The 19,516-nt window shown below is 38.0% G+C and overlaps 1 protein-coding gene and 1 pseudogene across 1 annotated transcript; one reads left to right on the top strand and one right to left on the bottom strand.

Annotated features, from left to right (window-relative positions):
- Window positions 1-1,674: 1,674 nt before the first annotated feature.
- LOC135707287 (dynein regulatory complex protein 1) lies at window positions 1,675-17,617 on the bottom strand. The gene is made up of 4 exons (XM_065229090.1): window positions 17,012-17,617; window positions 16,722-16,932; window positions 2,124-2,291; window positions 1,675-1,906 (listed from the first exon to the last, which is right to left on the bottom strand). The coding sequence occupies exons 1-4, from the start codon at window positions 17,515-17,517 to the stop codon at window positions 1,679-1,681; spliced, it is 1,113 nt and encodes a 370-aa protein (XP_065085162.1). The 5' UTR covers window positions 17,518-17,617; the 3' UTR covers window positions 1,675-1,678.
- Window positions 7,187-8,460, top strand: LOC135707316 (uncharacterized; annotated as a pseudogene).
- Window positions 17,618-19,516: the final 1,899 nt, after the last annotated feature.

Raw genomic sequence — 19,516 nt, 5'->3', positions numbered from 1 at the left:
ACTATTTTTAGACTCACTGCACAAAAGTTGCCTGTTCACAACTTCAAAGTGTGTCATTTTGAACTTACGAAAAATTGATATCAGAACCATTTACCCAGAATCTGAGGAGCAAAACCAGTTTACTCATTTTTTGATAACTCGATTATTTCGATGCAACTAAGCTTCGATATAAAGTAAAGAAATTAAGATTTAAGAAGCTTTATATCGAAGAATGACGATGTACTTCAATTTATGGTTAAAATTAAACCAAGAAGCGTTGCAGAAGACTTCAACTTTTTAGATGGATGTATCCCCAGAACGTTATTAATTTATTCTTGCTAGATTTTATTAATGGCCCCCTGTCTTTGCTTGGGATATGCCTATTATTGAATAAAAGGATTTGAATTATGTTCGTTTCCCAATAGTTCTATCAAAAACATAAAATATTGTTTATATGCATGTAAAGTCACGTCACACAAGGTGATTATTGTCACTTCCCTAGAGAAATAGAGTTTCGGTTATATTAATGTGTCCTAGTTATAATACCTGATCTCAGGTATCATCGGAAAATGGTACCCCTAATTGGAAATAGCTTCTAGGTTTACTTTAAACCGAGCTTCAAGATTTGTTTTTAAATGAGTTTTCTATCAGATACATTGTTTTGATACTTTCCTCTTCGTGCAGCATGTGCTCGATGTTCACCTGTGTGCAGCAACTGACACTTCTCTATCATTCTCACGAATACTTTTCTGCTTTTGCATCGCAACAGCATACTACGAAATGTAAGGTCAATCCAATATGGCGCCCATCGTTGCACACCAGCAAACTGCATCCCACACAACAACCGAGCAAAATCATCATCATTGCATACTTCCATAGAGTTTAATTGAAAATGCATTCACTAGCACAAAGAAACACATAAATCATTAACGACAGCGATGATGCCGATGATGATATCAACATTGACGTTCATGAACACCACTCGGTCGGGTGGGCGAACAGAGCATAGGAAAACAAACATGAAAAACAGCGAGAATAAATAGGTAGAACGAATGTCGGAACGAAAGCGATACGCGCAAAGCCGCAAGATACACATTGATGGGCGAGGAGATGTTCCATACCGAACATTATGAAGTCAGCCGACACACCACGACATCGCGCATTAGCATGACACCGACCGACGACCGTCAGTTGTTTTACCAGGAAATGGATGGTGCATTCTTCGTGACGAGTTATTTGTCTGGATGGACGGTATTATTCCTAAGTGAAGTTGCAAGGCGTTGATTGAGTCATAAATGATGGAATGTTGGATAAATTTATGCTGTGCATATTTATGAATATTTATTGAAGATGAGTTGAGTATACTAGGAATACTTTTATCAAAAATAATCTATTCCATACCAGTTTTTTACGGTCTATTGTGCACTATTTAATTGCATCAGAAGACATCATGCTGAACAGTTGCCAATAGTTAACGCCTATAGAGATAAATGCAGCAATGTTTGTGTGAAATTTGCGATTTATGTTTGTTTCTGAACTTAAAGTTAATGAAACATTGATTATTACTGAGTATACAAATAAGTCGGTTGACAACGGCATGATGCCTCTTCATGGTCCCACACTACATTAATCTACGTTGCAAATCTTCGAAACACGCATAAAACCTGGAATATCGGTACGATCTACTTGTTTACTCCTCTCATTGTGGCAAAGAGCAAGAGGATGCATCGTCCAAATGTCTAAAGTAGTCCCGCTCAAAGTCACTGATGAGACGCGCCTGGTCCGTTTGGAAGTTTTGCTTCTTCATCTGGTCGACTGCCATCAGAAGCTTCTTGTAATCTGCCAGTACTTCGCTTCTTTGTTTTCTTAATTGTCTAATTTGTTTTTCGTAAGTCAATCGCTCCTGTCGTGCTGCATCTCGTGTCTCCTACGGAGATAAGAAAAAAATATGTATAGTCCTACATGAGTGGATTCTGTAAAAGAAGGGTGCTACACATGCGATCGTTAACATCATCTTCGAAGCGATAAAAGCACGCAACCACCGCTAATGACACAAAGGCCACTAGCACAGAATTCCTGGCTTTGCTCACTAACTGCCTGAGAAAATACAACAGCCATAACACAAAAAAAAACATAAGAGAGACCTTTTCGGCATCGTTGGCGATGGTTAGCTTGATCTTGAGACCGTCGTTGTCTTCCTGTGCTTTGAACAGTCTTTTCTCTAGATTTTGGTTGTTCTGGGTCAAGCAGCGTATCTCGGTTCGCGCCGTTGACAGCTCTTTTGCACTGTTGATTATTTGGACTTCCTTTTCCTGTGGGAGAAAGCGGGTCAGTGATGTTAAAATTTCTGCAGTTATGAAATTGGCTTTATTAGTTGATAAATGAGCGGAAATGTAGAAAATACCGAAGGTCGGCAAGCTTAGAGGAAATAAGAGATATTTAGAGCGCAAAAAGTAAGAGGTTGTATCCAAGACACGACCGTACATTTGAAGTAGCATTACGAAAGGTAGTTTTGATGTCACAGCAAAAGTATGGTAAATATTAAATCAGCTCGTTATCAGTGAAAAAGTTCATTAGGTTGAAACTCAGAAGTGATTTGAGAGCTCTTACGTCACTTTTTAAATAGACCAATGTAACATATCCACCATTTTGAGAAAATCGAAGTTGAAGTTCGACTGATGATCATTTTTACTGTTTCGAAACAATACATTTTGATATACCTACTATTTTTAGTTTAGTCAGTGAAAATAACGTTGAAAATTCATAGAAACGGTAAAATCACAATTTTATTTTGAATTTCATGCTACAATATAGAAAAAAAAACCAAACACATAGGACGTTTTAAGTAGTCAATTTGTACATCGGACAAGTTACATTGGACGATTTTTCTCAATGACATAATCAATGAGTTTTACATTGGTCGTTTTGTTCTACATGATACTAGATTCCCTTTCACAGATTTCAGAATAAATTCCAAATGTCTGAAGTAACAATCACGTACTCATAATTTCAAACTGTACATTGGACAACTTTTGACCTATGATTATCTTAAATAAATGAAAGCAAATTTGGATGGGTATGTTTGTATCACATACAATGATAGAAGAGCAATGGTGTGTATCGATTAACTCTATGGTTTACATTTGTTACTTAGGACCTCTTGAAAAGTTCCGCGAGAGTTCTGTTTTTGAGGTGCTCTGTCGATGTCCATGTAGTACAAGCCAATCCGATGGGTTGGAAGCTTGGAATCCAGTTTAGAACAATGCTGTGGAAACTTTTCCACGATGTTCTTGGAGATGATAGTGGTGTGGAAATGAAATATGTATTAGGGAAAACACATAAATCACAGAATCTAAGCCTACCGGACGTTTGTGCCTTTTGATGCAAATTTTAAGGTACTTCTATTAGAAGAATTTGGCAAGATTTTTTTGGCATAATTCTCTTAATAGGACGGCCTTAAATTAGCATCACAAGGCATAAAGATAGGTACGGTCTGGCATGGTCAGTGTTTGGTATGAACATTCGGCGGCGCTAGGGAAACGCCTCGTTTTCTGATGACAAAATGACGGAATTTTTGGTTTATTCAATAGATAATAAAAAAGCGAATATTGATTGGAGGAATTTCTTGCTAATTTTTGTTCCAATCGCGAGATATTCGCGATCAATCATATGAATTAATTGTATCATCCAGCCATTTTCCACAGAGAGTGCGCTGTTCCGCTGGTAGGAAGTAATAAAAATCCCGATATAGAAATTGAGGGAAGTGGGAATAATTCACTTTCGGTGCATATTCAGGTTAAAAAAAGGGAACGACAACCTAAAGGGACAAATTTTACTCATCGCTGAGTTCCTGCACTTTTGGTGATTATGAGTGAACTAAACTCAAATTTGAGTGGTTCTCATTCGCCGTGTATGAACATTGCGCGAAGTTTTCCCGCCGATTGGGGAGTTGGAAAATCAGACAGTGGATGGATGACGACAGAGACATTTATGGCCTATATTAGAAGTGTGTTTCACCCTTATTTGGTGCGAGAAAATATTCCACTTCCGGTGATCTATTTCATTGACGGGCATAAGAGCCATACCGCGGATGCAACTGCTGAAGAGTGTATTCAACTTGGGATCATCCTTGTATGTCCCTACGCAAACAGTACACATATTATTCAACCAGCTGACGTAGCAATTTTTCGTTCGCTGAAGGCTGGGTGGACCAAGCCGGTACGGATTTGGCAGGCTGCACATCCAGGTAGCAGATGTCATGAAGTTATGTTGTGGTTTTACTTATTTTGTTTCATCGTTTCCAAATTTAGGTAAGGTAATTCGAACGGACGAGTTCGGTGGAGTTTTACAACAGGCCATCGACGTTTCTTTTAAAGATCGTCGATTACTCGAAATGTATAGCAGGCAAGACAAATCCGGAACCGAGTGTTCCTTCCACAAAGGAATCCACTATTGCTGTTTCGCGTGAATTGCTCGAGGGAATAATTCAGAAGATTAGTCCAGTGCAAGCTGCCCTTTACCGCGAACTTAATGTTGATTTTTTCACGGGGGAATCAGAGAGAATAGTATGCCAATTGTATAAAGCAGTGTATAAAGCAGTTGTTGTCAACGTGTGATTAATGAAAAATCGTGCGAACTTGGTCAGAATAATGATGAAGCCGAACTCAGCTGTGAACAGATGTGCACTGATTCCGTTTCAGATGAGTACATTTTACCTATTTCTTTGTCTCTTTGAATAACATTGTGATATCTTTCATAACAGCGAGATTAAAGCTTTCTCTGAAGAAGATGAGACCCAGATGAGGTGCTTAATAATGAAACCGGCGAACTCGGTCAAGTTAATGACAAAACTGATCTCCATCATTTCTCTGACGATATCAACACCCGTTCATCGCAAGATAAAATCAACACGAGCGATCCGATCCCTTCGTTTCATGACCTGATGGAAGATGCTTCTTTTGATGAACCGGACATCTTATGTATGGAAAATGCAAATTCTGAGAAAGATCCATTGTCCTTGTCAAACTGTACTGACCAAGACAAGACCATTCAGAGCTATTTAAGTGAACCCAGTACGCCTAAGAAGAAGAACAGGAAGTTCAACAAACCGAAGAGCCCACCAGTTTTGACTTCTCGAAAACGTATAGAGTTTCATCAGAAGAGACAACAAGACAAAGAAAACTCAAAACAAGAGAAATTTCGGAAGGCTGAAGAAAAGCGCAAACAACGAGTAAAGCGAGCAGAAGACAAACAAATTGAAATGATCAAAAAAGCGGCGGAGCGACTGGAGCGTTTGAAGTATGGATTGCAAGAAATTAACAATAATAAAGATTAACCTACACTTATTTCAAATATTGTTTGAATATTCAACGATATTCAATGTTTATTGTTAGCTCCCTTTCTTAAGCTCAACAAAGATAATTAAATAAAATGAAAATTAAAATATGTTATTGTTAATTTCTGGGTTCAAGATTTAAGATGGCACAAAATGATTACCCGTAACTGAACTATTTTAACAATGATATCGTTCTTGGAGATAGAAGGGAACAAATTGAATATGTAACAAGGGGCTATACATAAACTACGTTGATGTTTTTTTTGTCGTTTTAAACCCCCAACCCTCCCCCAGCGTAGACGATCGCCCATACAATTTTTTTTTTAGAAATTTGAATGAACCGTATACAACTGCCACGCCTCTCACCCCCTCATCCGTCTACGTAGTTTATGATCAGCCACTGTCACTCTAGGAAACACTCATTGATTATGTCATGCAAGAAAGGGGGAGGGTTTTAGAAATTGTGACGATGCAAACGATAAAATTACAGATCCATACAAAAATACGTGAAATAGCGGGGAAATTAGGCCTTTTAAGCGTGACGCAATTGATGAAGGTATCTTCTTCGGCACCAAGTTGTATGTTCTATACTTAGAAAACAATAAATAACAACATACTCTAAATGCATAAACATGTTTGCATAAATTGTCCACCTCAGTGCTGACGTTTCCTTTAGTGGATCCGGGTCCATTAAACGTATAGTGGACAGGGGTTCACTTTAGGAAGCAGGGGTCTATTATAGGGAAACTGCACTACATTTTTAAACCAGCTTTATTAACCCAACTTACGTAGAAAGCGATGTTTTTCTCAAACAGGTGTCATGCACAAATGTTGAAAATTATGACCAATTAAAAACTTATCACATTTGTGTTGTCACACACACAAAAATCACACACAAATACTTTTTGTTCCTACTAGGGGGTCCACTATTGGTCAACTTACCCTACCTGACACTGCAAAACATTTTTGGTACCTCTATATATGCATTTTGATTAACATTCTAAGTCCCTCCTTTTTTACATATTCTGCACAAACGATTCTTTCTGCCCACCCCCATTCATAGAAATCGGCGCGAAATCCTGTGAGGAGTGAGCTATTTTGTGTGCAGAATGTGTAAAAAATCTGCTGCTGCTGACGTTTGACCATACACCACCACCGGAGACTTCTTCAGTGTCTTGTACTAATACTCGACTGAAGAAGCACATTGTAGACGAAATGCGCGTATCTGTCAAGGATAAGCAAATAAGGTAGCGGAATTAAATGGAAATTACAAATCCTTCTCTCTTTCCTTATACATGACGCCCACATCCATCAGTAAAAATTCAATGTAAAACTATACACTACGAAAAAGTCATGCACATTTCGGTGCCCTAATATCGACACATGTAATCTACATTTAAGGGATTTTTTTTCCTTTGGTTTGTTTTTTCCGTCGATCTTGTTTTCCGTGCTCCAATGCTACCGACGTGCCAGGAAGGCAGCTCCCACACCTGGACCCTACCTATCGACCCATCAACTCATGAACCGGGGACCAACGGCTTTACTTCCCATCCGAAGGAGGGCGTGATCAGAGATGTTATGCCTCAGAACATCCCGGCGGCACCGACTGAGATTGAACCCAGGCATGCTGGGGTGAGAGGTAATCACGCTTACCACTACACCACCGGTGCCGTTAATTTTACCAAATTAATGAGTAACTGTTACTCGTAAAATGTACAGGTAACAGTTATTCATAAATTAGTAAAAGGCACTTTTAATGAACATAAAACATTTTTAATGAGTCAAACCTTTTTTCACAAATGGGTGAAAATTTTCCAGCTATGGGTTCTTTGGAGTTAGTGTGTTTGTTTTCATTCGTATTTATGGATATTTTTTTTTCGTTAGTCGGTTCATAAATTGTTTCAAAACTGTAAAAATCAAGTGACTACGAACAAGGAGATGGAAGCGGTAAAGAAAATGCGGATAATAATGTTATTTTCATACATATTTACGAAGTTTATTTTCACTTTCAGCTTTCATACTGCAGCATAAACCTGGAGCTGGATGCTTCCGATGCCGATTATGCAGCTGAGTTCCTTGACGAAGGCGATCCTATTGGGAACGTTGATAAGTTCCCAGACTACGACGAGACAGAACCTGCAGAACCTGCAGAACCTAAGCAAGAGCCGGAAGCTGACCATTCTTCAAGTGTTTTGCCAGCACCGAAACGTAAAAGATTGGAGGAAAGTACGTTTCATTTCATGATTTCCTGCTACAAGAAGGATTTTCAAGGACAACATCACGACAAAGTAAAAGCGGATGCGAAGGTGATTACCAGGGAATGTCATGTTTTTGGCAATTCACTCGAGGAGGTGTTGGAGTAAACTTGGGAGGCTATTAGGAGTCACATTCTCCGGGAGGTAACTGTTTATGATGACCAAAGTTTGAAACGAGTTAAGTGGACAGAAGGAGCGGATCCTGAGTTCAAAGACATGGATAAATTTGTGCTGTTCAAGGACCTTCAACGTAAACGAACATATCGAGTATCTGATTTGCAGGAAAAACCGGATGTAATGATAAGATGGAGAAGCAAGGTTATTTATGTTTACCTTCATGTGTATTCGTTGGCGGTGGTAAATTAAAAACTGTATGATCTAGTGAAGAAACTAGAAGCCCCAGATGAACCGGAAAGATCAGGTACTGCATGCAAATCATTTCAAGGGTCAATAAACGAGCTAAAGAGAATGCATCCAGAAGTATCAGCAGATTCATTCGTGTGGAACAACTGGGCGGAACATGTGGAAGCAGCACCGGGATACAGATGTGACGATGTGAAGCTGAATCCACCAGACGACATTTAATCGCACTTGAGACCTGCACCGAATGATGATTCGGCAATTCTGGAAGAAAACCGTCGAGGACTATTTTTCTCTAAAACTATTATTCGTGCCATGGAAGTTCACATTCAAGAGCTCAGAGAACAGTCTGTACACCTATCAGCCGCGGCCGAAAAAAATGAAGAACGGGTATCGGGAATGGAAATACAGCTTAAAAGCTACAACGAAATGCTGACTTCAATGCAACGTTCACTTGCACCTGTGGAAAACGAGCTCAGTCGAGCACTGGCGAACTCTGTAACAGACGCAGAAGATGTTGATCATATGTGAAGAAAGATAAAATGGCATTCGAAAGAACCAGATCGTTCAAATTTCCGGATGTGATTGTCATTTGTTTGTTATGTTGATGTTGTAAAATAAAGCTGTTGAAACAAATTTCATTTATTTCGTGTATCTGTGATGGAAATAACTAGAATGATGTCCTACATGGAGTCCTTCTTCAGATCGCCTCTTTTGATTCGAGTTCCAAACAAAAATCGAAGTCTTCAATAGGTTGATTCAGCCCAATTTTAGGGTCAAATTTTCCTCATTCTTTATAACCACACTTTCTCATGATTTTTGTGCAGTCATAATTTTGAAGCTGAGTAAAGCATCGCCCACAACTGTCTTGATGTCTTTAGAACTGTTTTCTTCGTAGTGCCGTCGTAAGTATCGCTTGATAATTCCAAAAACAATTTCAATGGGGTTGTAGAAGGGACAGTACGGAGGCATAAATATTGGAACAATGCCGATAGACCTTAGGTACATAACAATGTGTCTATCGCAATGTATTCGAGCTCCGTCCATTATCCAGACCGAATAGAAACCCGGGTATGTCTCTACATTACCAGATTCAAGGGCAAACGTACGACAACACTCGAAAAATTTCTTCCGTGTAAATGTCCCTTTCGTCATGAATGAATCAAGAAGGCCACCTTGCCCTAGAAAACAAAGAGCTGAAACTCTCGGACGGCGATGAAATTCGCCACGGAAAATTAGCATTTTTCCAACAAATACATATCCCCTATTGCGTAGAATATCGCGGCTATCAAAAGCTACTTCATCCAGAAAAACTAAATTAGCTAAATCCGACTGAAATGATAAGTCCTCGCAATATTTTGAGATATCAGCATTACAGATCTGCATGGCGCGACGTTCCAGTTTCTTCCAGCTCATACCCTCCGCGTGCAGAATCCTTACTATCGAAGATCTACTAATTGATGTTCCGAATTTATGAAAAAACCGTTTCTGTGCCTCATCGAGAAACAAGGTTGGTTCGGTCATATACAACATTACAAGCCACTGTCGTTTTGCCACCCCAAACTTTCTGTATACCAATTTCCGTTCCTTTTCCGAAAGGACGCCGTTTTTCTTGTACGATGTAATCCAGGCACTTATTGTAGATTTGCTTTTAGGGGGCGACCCCGGCGTAGTGGTTAGAATCCATACCTCTCACGCCAAAGTCACGAGTTCATATCTCACCCCCAGACAAGTCACGAATGACCCAAGAGCGTTAAAGTGACTATAATACAAAAAAAAAAAAAAAAAAAAAAAAAAAAAAAAAAAAAAAAAAAAAAAAAAAAAAGATTTGCTTTTACCGTAAATTTCGCAGAGTCGTTGTCTTGATAGTCCCAGAAAAAAGAATCCATAAATGCAATGATATTTAGTATTGAGACTGGCACGTTGTCGTCGTACAATATGCCAAATAATGTTGGACATTTTCTGAAACAATAACGTCACTTTTAGGAGGAATTTTCATGTCAATAGTGTTCATACTTATTGCTAATGTAGCGATACTAATGGTGATAATATTTCTGATTTTTTTATTAAATACATTAATTCAATTCGTCACAATTTTCCTTGCAAGATGTGAATCAATGTTTATAATATTTATTTATTTTGATTGGCATGGAGATAAGTTCATCAGCTGTCAGTCAACTTGACACAACCCATGACATTTATACACCCGCGACGATTACGGCGACGATTTCAATTCGTCGCGTTCGATAAGGTGGAAAATTCACAATAATCAATAGAAAGAAACGATAAATTCAATTCATTCAAACGCACTTTAAGTCGAGTTTTAGTGTTAGTGTTTTGGTTTCAGAATCAGTGCTGGTAAAGGTACACATTTTTTCATAACCATCATCCGATGTGTATACTAGACCTGTTCATTTTAAACGAAATGTTCGGAATGTAACGGGTCAACCGTGATTACTGTTCGTCATGTTAATTTGTACTTCTGTGTAAATTTTCAGCAAAATCGGTGTTGATTTAGGTGCTTCTAGTTAATTTTATGTTTTCAAGGTAATTTACGGCTTATAATATTTGTATCTCGAGACTGAAACAACGAAAGCTGCTGTAACAACTTTCATAGCAAAGTTTAATGTGTCATATATCAACTTTGTAACCAAAGGTTGACTATTCGAAGTGATTTTATTGAAGTTTGACTTAGTTTCATGCTCGAAGATATCTTAAAATGTGAAGAATTTTAAAGTATTTGTTCTACGAATTTTCCACCCATATGATATAAAAATGTGTAGTGTACGGCATAATGTTCCTCATATTGTTCTAGAAGTTTCGTTCCAACATAGTTTTCGTGTATATTTCATAGATTGAGAGATAAAAATCAGAAAAGAGGCCGTTTAGCTAAAATTCACAAGACAACAGAACCAATAAAAGTCAATTAGATTGACAGAACATAGTTGCATTGCTTTTCAATGACGACCGATGACTGTTTCATTGATACATGATTTTTTCATAAATATGAATCCTCAGTAGACGTGTTTTTTTTTATCAAAGGCAAGTGTCACTCGAGCCATTCAAAATGTTCGTTATTTTATAAATTGCTGTTATGGTTCGAGTGACACTTGCCTTTGATAAAAAAAACACGTCTACTGAGGATTCATATTTATGAAAAAAATCATATATCAATGAAACAGTCATCGGTCGTCATTGAAAAGCAATGCAACTATGTTCTGTCAATCTAATTGACTTTTATTGGTTCTGTTGTCTTGTGAATTTGAGCTAAACGGCCTCTTTTCTGATTTTTATCTCTCAATCTATGAAATATACACGAAAACTATGTTGGAACGAAACTTCTAGAACAATATGAGGAACATTATGCCGTACACTACACATTTTTATATCATATGGGTGGAAAATTCTTAAAACAAATACTTTAAAATTCTTCACATTTTAAGATATCTTCGAGCATGAAACTAAGTGAAAATTCAATAAAATCACTTCGAATAGTCAACCTTTGACCACAAAGTTGGTAGATAACACATTAAGCTTTGCTATGAAAGTTGTTACAGCAGCTTTCGTTGTTTCAGTCCCGAGATACAAATATTATAAGCCGTAAATTACCTTGAAAACATAAAATTAACTAGAAGCACCTCTAAATCAACACCGATTTTGCTGAAAATTTGCACAAAAGTTCAAATTAACATGACGAACAGTAATCACGGTTGACCCGTTACATTCCGAACATTTCGTTTAAAATGAACAGGTCTAGTGTATACAGATATACAGTATACAGGTTTACTTTTGAACGACCGCTTGAAAAATCACAGAGGAGATACGTTCTCGCTTGCAATTGCTGGCATTCGCAGAGCTGCTGCTAGCTTGTATTGGACGGAAAAAATGTCACAGGTTGAATTTTTTGCCAAATTTTAATGAATATATACACTGGAGTGTTTGGTATTAATTATAATCTTATGATTCCATACTGTAAACTTCAAATGTGATTAACCAGAAAACAGAAAAATTCAAAACAATACAAAACTGTATGTAAAGCTGGGTTTCGTTCTCTGTAATGTGCGAAAATGTAGCGTAGTTTAAAAAATTTGCGATATTTTTGCATCCAATGCACACTGGGCCAGGAATGCAACATAGCGGAGAAAAATTGTGAAGTAAGGGTTATCTTCCATTTAATTCCACTTAATTAATTTTGGTATCCATGACAGATACGTATTTCGACTACAATGTGCAGTCTTCATCAGTGTCATTCCCACTAAAGAATCTAACCCCCTTAACTACTCATCCCCTAAGTAAAAAAAGTCAAGATCATAGGTATAAAAATGAAACTACAATGTGTTGAATCGGAACCTACCTAACTAATAAAAACCAAAGATTTAAGTAAGCTAAAGGAGAAAAATCTAAACAACTCTCTAATAAGGAAAATTCCCAAAGGCTTGGTAGCCATCATAATGAAGTAATGAAATTGGGTTGTTAACGGAATGCTAAATAAAACAGCAAAAAAGGGGGGGGGGGTTATCTTCCATTTAATTCCACTTAATTAATTTTGGTATCCATGAGAAAAATTAATAACTCCGAAACGAAGCATTTCCGACGTGGTGTCTTGGGCAAATTTTCTCATCATCATAGGACCATAAGGACATAAACAAATAGTTCAAAACTCTTCCGCAGAGATGGTGCCACAATCTCTCTTATTTCTCTGACGTTTTGAAGACTTGATGTTGTTGGCAAAGTTGTTTATCTTGATAAAATAAACAACTCTTCTTGAGACGTCAAAACTCCACAGCCTACTGTTTTCGAGTTATATGGAATTACAGAAAAAATGTGAAAATAAGTGGTTTTTTGTTCCACTTAAATGAAGAAATCTAAAAAACACCAAAATATACCTCTCTCAAATTCGGATATTTTGTTTAAGCAATACTCGCTTAATTTTTGCTGAAAATGTAAGGTCGCGATTTTTTGCGTTTTATGAGATATTAATGTTCAAAAACCGCGGTTATTTATTTCGTTTTTTCAATAATATCTTTAAAATTTGAAGCTTAAACCAGCATGTTTCTTCATTAAAGTTATAAATTTAATGCATTTGCATAAGAGAAAAATAAAACATTATATGGTTGTAAGCAAAAACACCAATACAGAAAGAAAAAAAAACCTATTGTAGACATTTTTTTCTTTAACTCCATATAACTTGGAACCAGTAGGCTGTGGAAATTTTACGACTTTGAAAGAGCTGTTTATTTTGTCAAGATAAACAACTTTGGCATCAAGTCTCCAAAACGTCAGAGAAAGGAGTTAGATTGTGGCGCCATCTTTGCGGAAGAGTTTTGAACTATTTGTTTATTTCAATAGATGGTCCTCATTATGATAAGAAACTTTGCCGAAGACACAAAGGAAATGCTTCGTTTCGGAGTTCTTAATTTTGCTCCGCTTGATTGAATTCCTAGCACAGTGTGCAATGCTACCAACGCCAGGAAGGCAGCTTCCACACCTAGACCCTCCCATATCGACCCATTAACTCATGGACCGGGAACTTTACTTCCCTTCCAAAAAAAGACGTGGTCAGAGATGTTATGCCTCAGAAAATCCCGGCGGCTCAGACTGGGATTGAATCCAGGCCTTTTGGGGTGATAAACAATCACTCTTGCCACTAGATCACCGGCACCGCTACCAAAGGTACTGTGGCAAAGCAACACTATACTCAATACATGGCCGGTATCAACTTCTTAAGTCCCGTCCTTCCTCAAATGCTACGTCATTTATGCATGTTCCCTTACGTTGTGGTTTCCGAACCAATTATGGTCGAAAACGAAAAAATTCAAGACAAAACTCGATACATATATCGAAAACCATGCACTCTAGAGGTTTGACATACTGAAGAGAGTTTGTCTACAAGAAAAAAAAAGGTTTAAAAGTTTTAAAGGTTTGAAGGAATACTTGCTTATACAAAATTATAAGGCGGCATCCATAAATTACGTAACGCTTAAAGAGGAGCCAATATTGTTTACATATGAGAGGGGAGGAGTAAAGCTTTGCGTTGCGTAACAAATAGAAAACAATGTCTAGCTTGCATTGGAAGTGATTTAATCTTCAGTTTTGAGTTATTTGCTTCAAATTTTGAAAAGCAAGTACACAATGGTGCGCTTAGCTGTTGTTTATAGTTTGCACATAAAACGGTAAAAAATGTTGTCTTCAATTTAATTCCACTTCATTAATTTTGTAATCCATACGAATTTCGACGTCTTCATCAGTGTCATTCCCAAAAAAGACTTATCAAAATTTGACCCCCTTAAGTACTCATACAATGTCAAGATCACAGGTTTAAAAATGAAACTACAACGTGTAGAATCGGAACCTACCTAACTAATAATAATCAAAGATTTAAGTAAAGCAAAGGAGAAACATCTATGCAACTCTCTAATAACGAAACTTCGTATCATGCCATGGATAGCAACATGAATTAAGTGGAATTAAATGGAAGGTGACCATTTCTGCTGTTTTATTTAAGCATTCCGCTAACGCAGCAAATTGCCTGCCAGATCATGAATTTCTTGAGGAACTTCTACACTGGCTATTTTCTAAGGGACTCTGAAACAACGAACTTGTCTTTCGCAGTCACAAACTGGTTTCCCGGAATTTGTTTGAAGTCCGCTTTTACGTATGTTTCATCGTCCACGATACATTAGCTGTCCTATTTTGCCGTTCATTGCGGTTTGGTGCTTTCTGAACCTTGAATGAACGTAGTCCTGCTCGTTTCTAGAATTTATTTTTTTCCCTTTATTTAACGTCGGTCTCTGTTCCGCAATCTAGTGCCAATCACCGACGGACATCGATTGCCATCCATTGACGGCAATCGAATTTGCAGGAAGGCAGCTTCCACACCTGCGTAGGATACCGCACCCATTTAACACACACATGGGGCTGGGATCAACGGCTTTACTTCCCTTCCGAAGGAAGACGTTACCAGAGATTTTTATGCCTCAGAAAAATCCCACCGACCTCGGCTGGGATTGAAATCAGATCCATTGGGGTGCGAAAGCAGTCACACTTACCACTACACCAACGGCGCCAGCTCTTGGCATTCTGCACGAAACTTTTTGTCCGAACGGATTAGTTGGGTTTGCGTTTGAAGGCAGCAACCACTCGCTTGTGATCTTCTACGCAGTATGGAACACTTTTTCTTGGGCTCACTTGCTTCCGATCGACAGTTAAACGTTCTCCAAAACGTGTAATGACACGAGAAACAGGATTCCCAACATCTTTCGATGGCTCGATGCGAAAGATGTGGGTTGTTGAGGTGAGCTTGCAACATTTTCTCATGCACGCGCTATTCCTTCGACTCCATTTTCAAAACCACCTGAAATTTCACAATGAAACTCACGAAGTGTAAACAATACACGCTGAGGCAAACTCACCCAAAATTTCATTAAAATTAACCCAAGGGCAAAATGTTACAGCTTTTTTAAAGTGATTTTGACTGTGGACACCCTTTTACCAACCGATGGAAACTAACGGTTTTAAATTGGCTCACTACTTGACTAGCCTATTGACCTCAAGTAAATCTATAAGCGTACCCCATTCTATTCGAAATTCTAGTACTACACTATGTTTGTTTTGATTCGCTATGAAAGTTTGACAGATAAAATAAGAGGTTCGTGGATTTCCTTTTTTTTTGGGCGGATCGATTAGCTTGGGACCGAAGAGAGTGTCAGAGCTGAGCCAAAAAGTTGAGCACGTTTCTTCGGTACCTTCTGGTCTTAGAGTTACCTCTATGCTTTAACTTTCGTAAAACAACATCTCGCAGTTCTTAACAATCTTAAGAATATGCGTCTTAAAAAAAAAGTATTTTAGAACCGCCCTTAAGTACCGAAAAATGTTCATTGATACACACTTAGAAAAAATCATGTAAATGTAGGTGATGTGAGACTGACATATACGAGTGTCAATTTTGAGATAAAATTGAGTCATAACAGACGCTCAATTCAACTCAATCAAACGTACTTTTCGTCGAGTAACGAACATTTTAGTCTCGGAGCATTCAATTTTACAAGCAATATCTGTTTACGTCTGATTCTTTATGTCAAAGATGGATTCCGTCACGTGTAAAGTTAGTTATTTCTAAGTGTGTAACTCATTTGTTTCCTTGTTTGAAGTTCATCCTCGGTGGACAAAGCCGGGTATTGCCATTATCAACAAGGCATAAAAAGTAGCAAGGACTACACAGTTCAAAAAAAGTAGTGTACATTTCCGTTAATATGATGCTCATAAATGGAGCGTCATATATTATTTAAGTTTACATTAGGGGTCGTCCATTAAGTATGTCACACATTTAGAGGAGAGCTGAAAACTGTGACGAGCCATACAAAAAAAATTAAGGTCCATACAAAAAATGTGACAAAGGGGGGAGGGGGGTGGGCCAAATTTGCGTGGCATAATTAATGGACCATCCCTTATAGATCGCGTAAATTTATGAGACATATAATGAGATATTCCATAAATTATATGTAACCGTCAATCTTTGTAAGCAACATTTCTTACAAGTTGCTGGTTTACGTGAGAAGGAAGTTTACATGCATATATGTTTGCATGCATGGATGTTTACATCACCAGTAAAATTCAGATTTTTTTTCTGTGTAAGATGCGGTTCCCCCAGTTCCCCTAGTTTGAAGCAGTCAGGACTAGGATTTGGTGGTAGATCTTACATCCCGTAAAGTACCACGTACGGTTGCCTTTCTTGGTGAACTGTTGTTTGAATGAAGAAAATTATATGTTTATTAGGATTTTTGAAATCTTACCTTAACTTGTTTATCCAGCTCCAAGTTGCGCTCTTCATACTTCTTAATCATTCGCTCCAAGGCAGCATTTTTCGTAAGCAACTGTTCCTTGAAATTTTCCAACTGCTTCAACCGGTCCAGTGCCAAATTCAAATCTTTCACGTTTGCTTCGTTTTGCTTCTGAACCGATTCCAGCTCAGTTTGAATGATAGCAACCTTTGATTTCAAAAACCTGGAATCATAAAAAAAAACAAACACACTCGTTCATCACCACCCCCATATCTGGCGCGTAATGTTACTATCGAACTCACTTTATCAACCCCTCCGAGCTAATGTTCTTTTTTTCGAGCACTTTTGGCACGACATCGGCTATATTTTTGTTAACATTCTTGCCACCGGCCGTTGCGCTCTGCTTGGCAACGGCTTTATTGTTAATTTTTTTCTCGCTGGGCTTCACCAGCTGAAGCTCTTCCTTCTGGGTACCGATCGAAGAATTTGAGTCCTTCTCACTGTCCACAGACTTTTCCTCGGTGCATTGCGTACTGTCGTTGAATTCCGTTTCCGCATCCGATGGACTCATCGGATCGCAATCATTTTCCTTGTTTCCTCCTTCACTGGAGCAACTCCCCGAACTGTCCGACTGCACCGATTGATGATTATTTAACTTCCTGATGTTGTTCTTCATCCTTCTCTTAGTATTCATCCAGGTGGCATTTTCGTTTAGTTCAAATAATCCACGTGATTTGGCGTTAATTTCCTCGTTCATCCGAAAAAGGACACGCTCGCGCTCCAACAGTACGGCATCCATGTTTTTCATTGGAAAAGTTCAAGAGTTTAAACAGCGAATTGGTCACCTTCAACTTCAGAGTTCAATGGTTCACCGTTGAATGAAATGGGGGGAAGTTTTTCGTTCCTAATCGCCGAGCTGTGCGTCGTTCAATGCTTTATGCTTTATTTACCGACGATATGGCAAAGTGCGAACTATGCCGTTAGCATGGTTACTAACTGTTTGGTGTCAGGGATATGCTGTTTTCGGGTGAAATGAACTGTTGTCTGTTGAAACATACTTCAACATAGTTTTGATTGAAGCATAATCACAGCATAATGAAGGTGGTTGTGGCTTGAGCATTTCTTGTTTTATTTTTAATAGCTGAAGTATACCCCGTTCACACTACAGTTTTTGCAAAATATAGCCTATCTCGATATTAGAATACATACATTTACTAACTACTAACTAACTAAAATTATGTTTATTTCTGTTTGTTGATGACTGTACATTGATTTAACAGTTAAATTGAATAACCTACTTAGTCTAGCTCATCTTTGTTTAATTGGATATTCAACTTTCTCATTGGAGCAAAACTTAAGTCATTTTTAATAGCAAAACATGAAAATGGCGTTTTCGATACTTTAAATAAATCATAACTCGAAAATGTCACATCCATTCGAAATGACGTCTGAGACTAAAGTGTAGGCAAAAACAAGTGCTTTTTAGTAAAAATATATACTGTAAAAAAAAAACTATGTAATTTTGAGTAAAATCAATCAAAAGAGTGTTAACACATAATAAACATAAAAATGTTCTTTTCAATATTTTTTTAATAGTTTTTTTCAAAAGCTTATCAAAGATCTCCTTAATAAAAATAGGAGCTGAAAGTCTCCTTAATAAAGATACAAAAATAAAAAAACTACCGAACGATCATCATTCTCAACGCAGCCTACACACTTAGATTTTTTCGCCGAGATGGGCACCACCGAGCAGCTCGGCATTTTATTTTGCTGGATCTCAGTGAAAAACTTTTCGAGATTCAGCTAACAAACGGGAATTTCGCCGAGATCTCAGCTAACAAACATATTTTTTGTGGTGCCCATCTCGGCAAAAAAATCTAAGTGTGTACAAACTTTGTAGTACAAAGTGCTTTCCCAGATCATCTTCCACCGTCTTGCACTAGCACTAGCAAGTAGATTTGTGGCAAAAATGTCGCAAATATCAAGTTCCTACACACCACTTATTCATCGATTTTAAAGCCGCTTACGATACTATTGACCGTGAACAGTTACTTTGGGGGTTTTATGAATGCCAAGTCTCAAGTCCATACGCCACACACCAGAAAGCGGTGGTCGATATGAAAACTTCATTGAAAATCTGAGACTAGATGAGACTTACCCTAGTGGCTCAACCAAGACTCCCGGATATCTAGCTCAGTAGCATGAGACCCCTGAACTGTGTCACAGGGCCGTCATGCTACTGGGTAATTCGGAGGGGTACGCGGAACAAACTGTGCAGAAACTGTGGGATTTCTTAAGTGATGGTGAAATTAATTGGAAGCTAAAGTGTGGGTGGAAAAAGTCTAGAAGTTTATTCAAATGGAATTATGGTGCGGATTGTTTTATTGGGCTATTTTTTTTTTTTTTTTTTTTTTTTTTGTTTAAAGAGACTTTACCCTTCAAGGGCATTCGTCTCTGAAAATTTAATAATTAGTGTTCACAAAATATATACATTTCAAATTTTCTTATACATTCTAATTTTTTTCAAAAAACTTATTACTTTCACTTCCGCATCCTTATTGTTTCTTAATATAAATTCTACGTCGTCGGGAAAACCCATTTCGTGACGCTGTGAATTGAACTGCTGACAGCCGATGAGGATATGATGAACAGTTTGGTTCCTGTTACAGGTATTGCAAACTTCTTGCGGTTCCCTTTCGAACAAATGGTGTTTTGTTAGCCAGATGTGTCCGAGTCGAAGCCTCGTAAGAACTATTTGGTCTCTTCTGTCCTTCTGGTCCATCCATCCAAAAACTGTTGGTTTAACA

The sequence above is a fragment of the Ochlerotatus camptorhynchus genome, unplaced genomic scaffold (genome assembly GCF_037179485.1).
Source record: "Ochlerotatus camptorhynchus isolate MF236.1 unplaced genomic scaffold, CSIRO-AGI_Acam_v1.1 ptg000307l, whole genome shotgun sequence".
NCBI classification, from domain to species: Eukaryota; Metazoa; Arthropoda; class Insecta; order Diptera; family Culicidae; genus Ochlerotatus; species Ochlerotatus camptorhynchus.
This window is presented reverse-complemented; position numbering and strand designations above follow the sequence as displayed.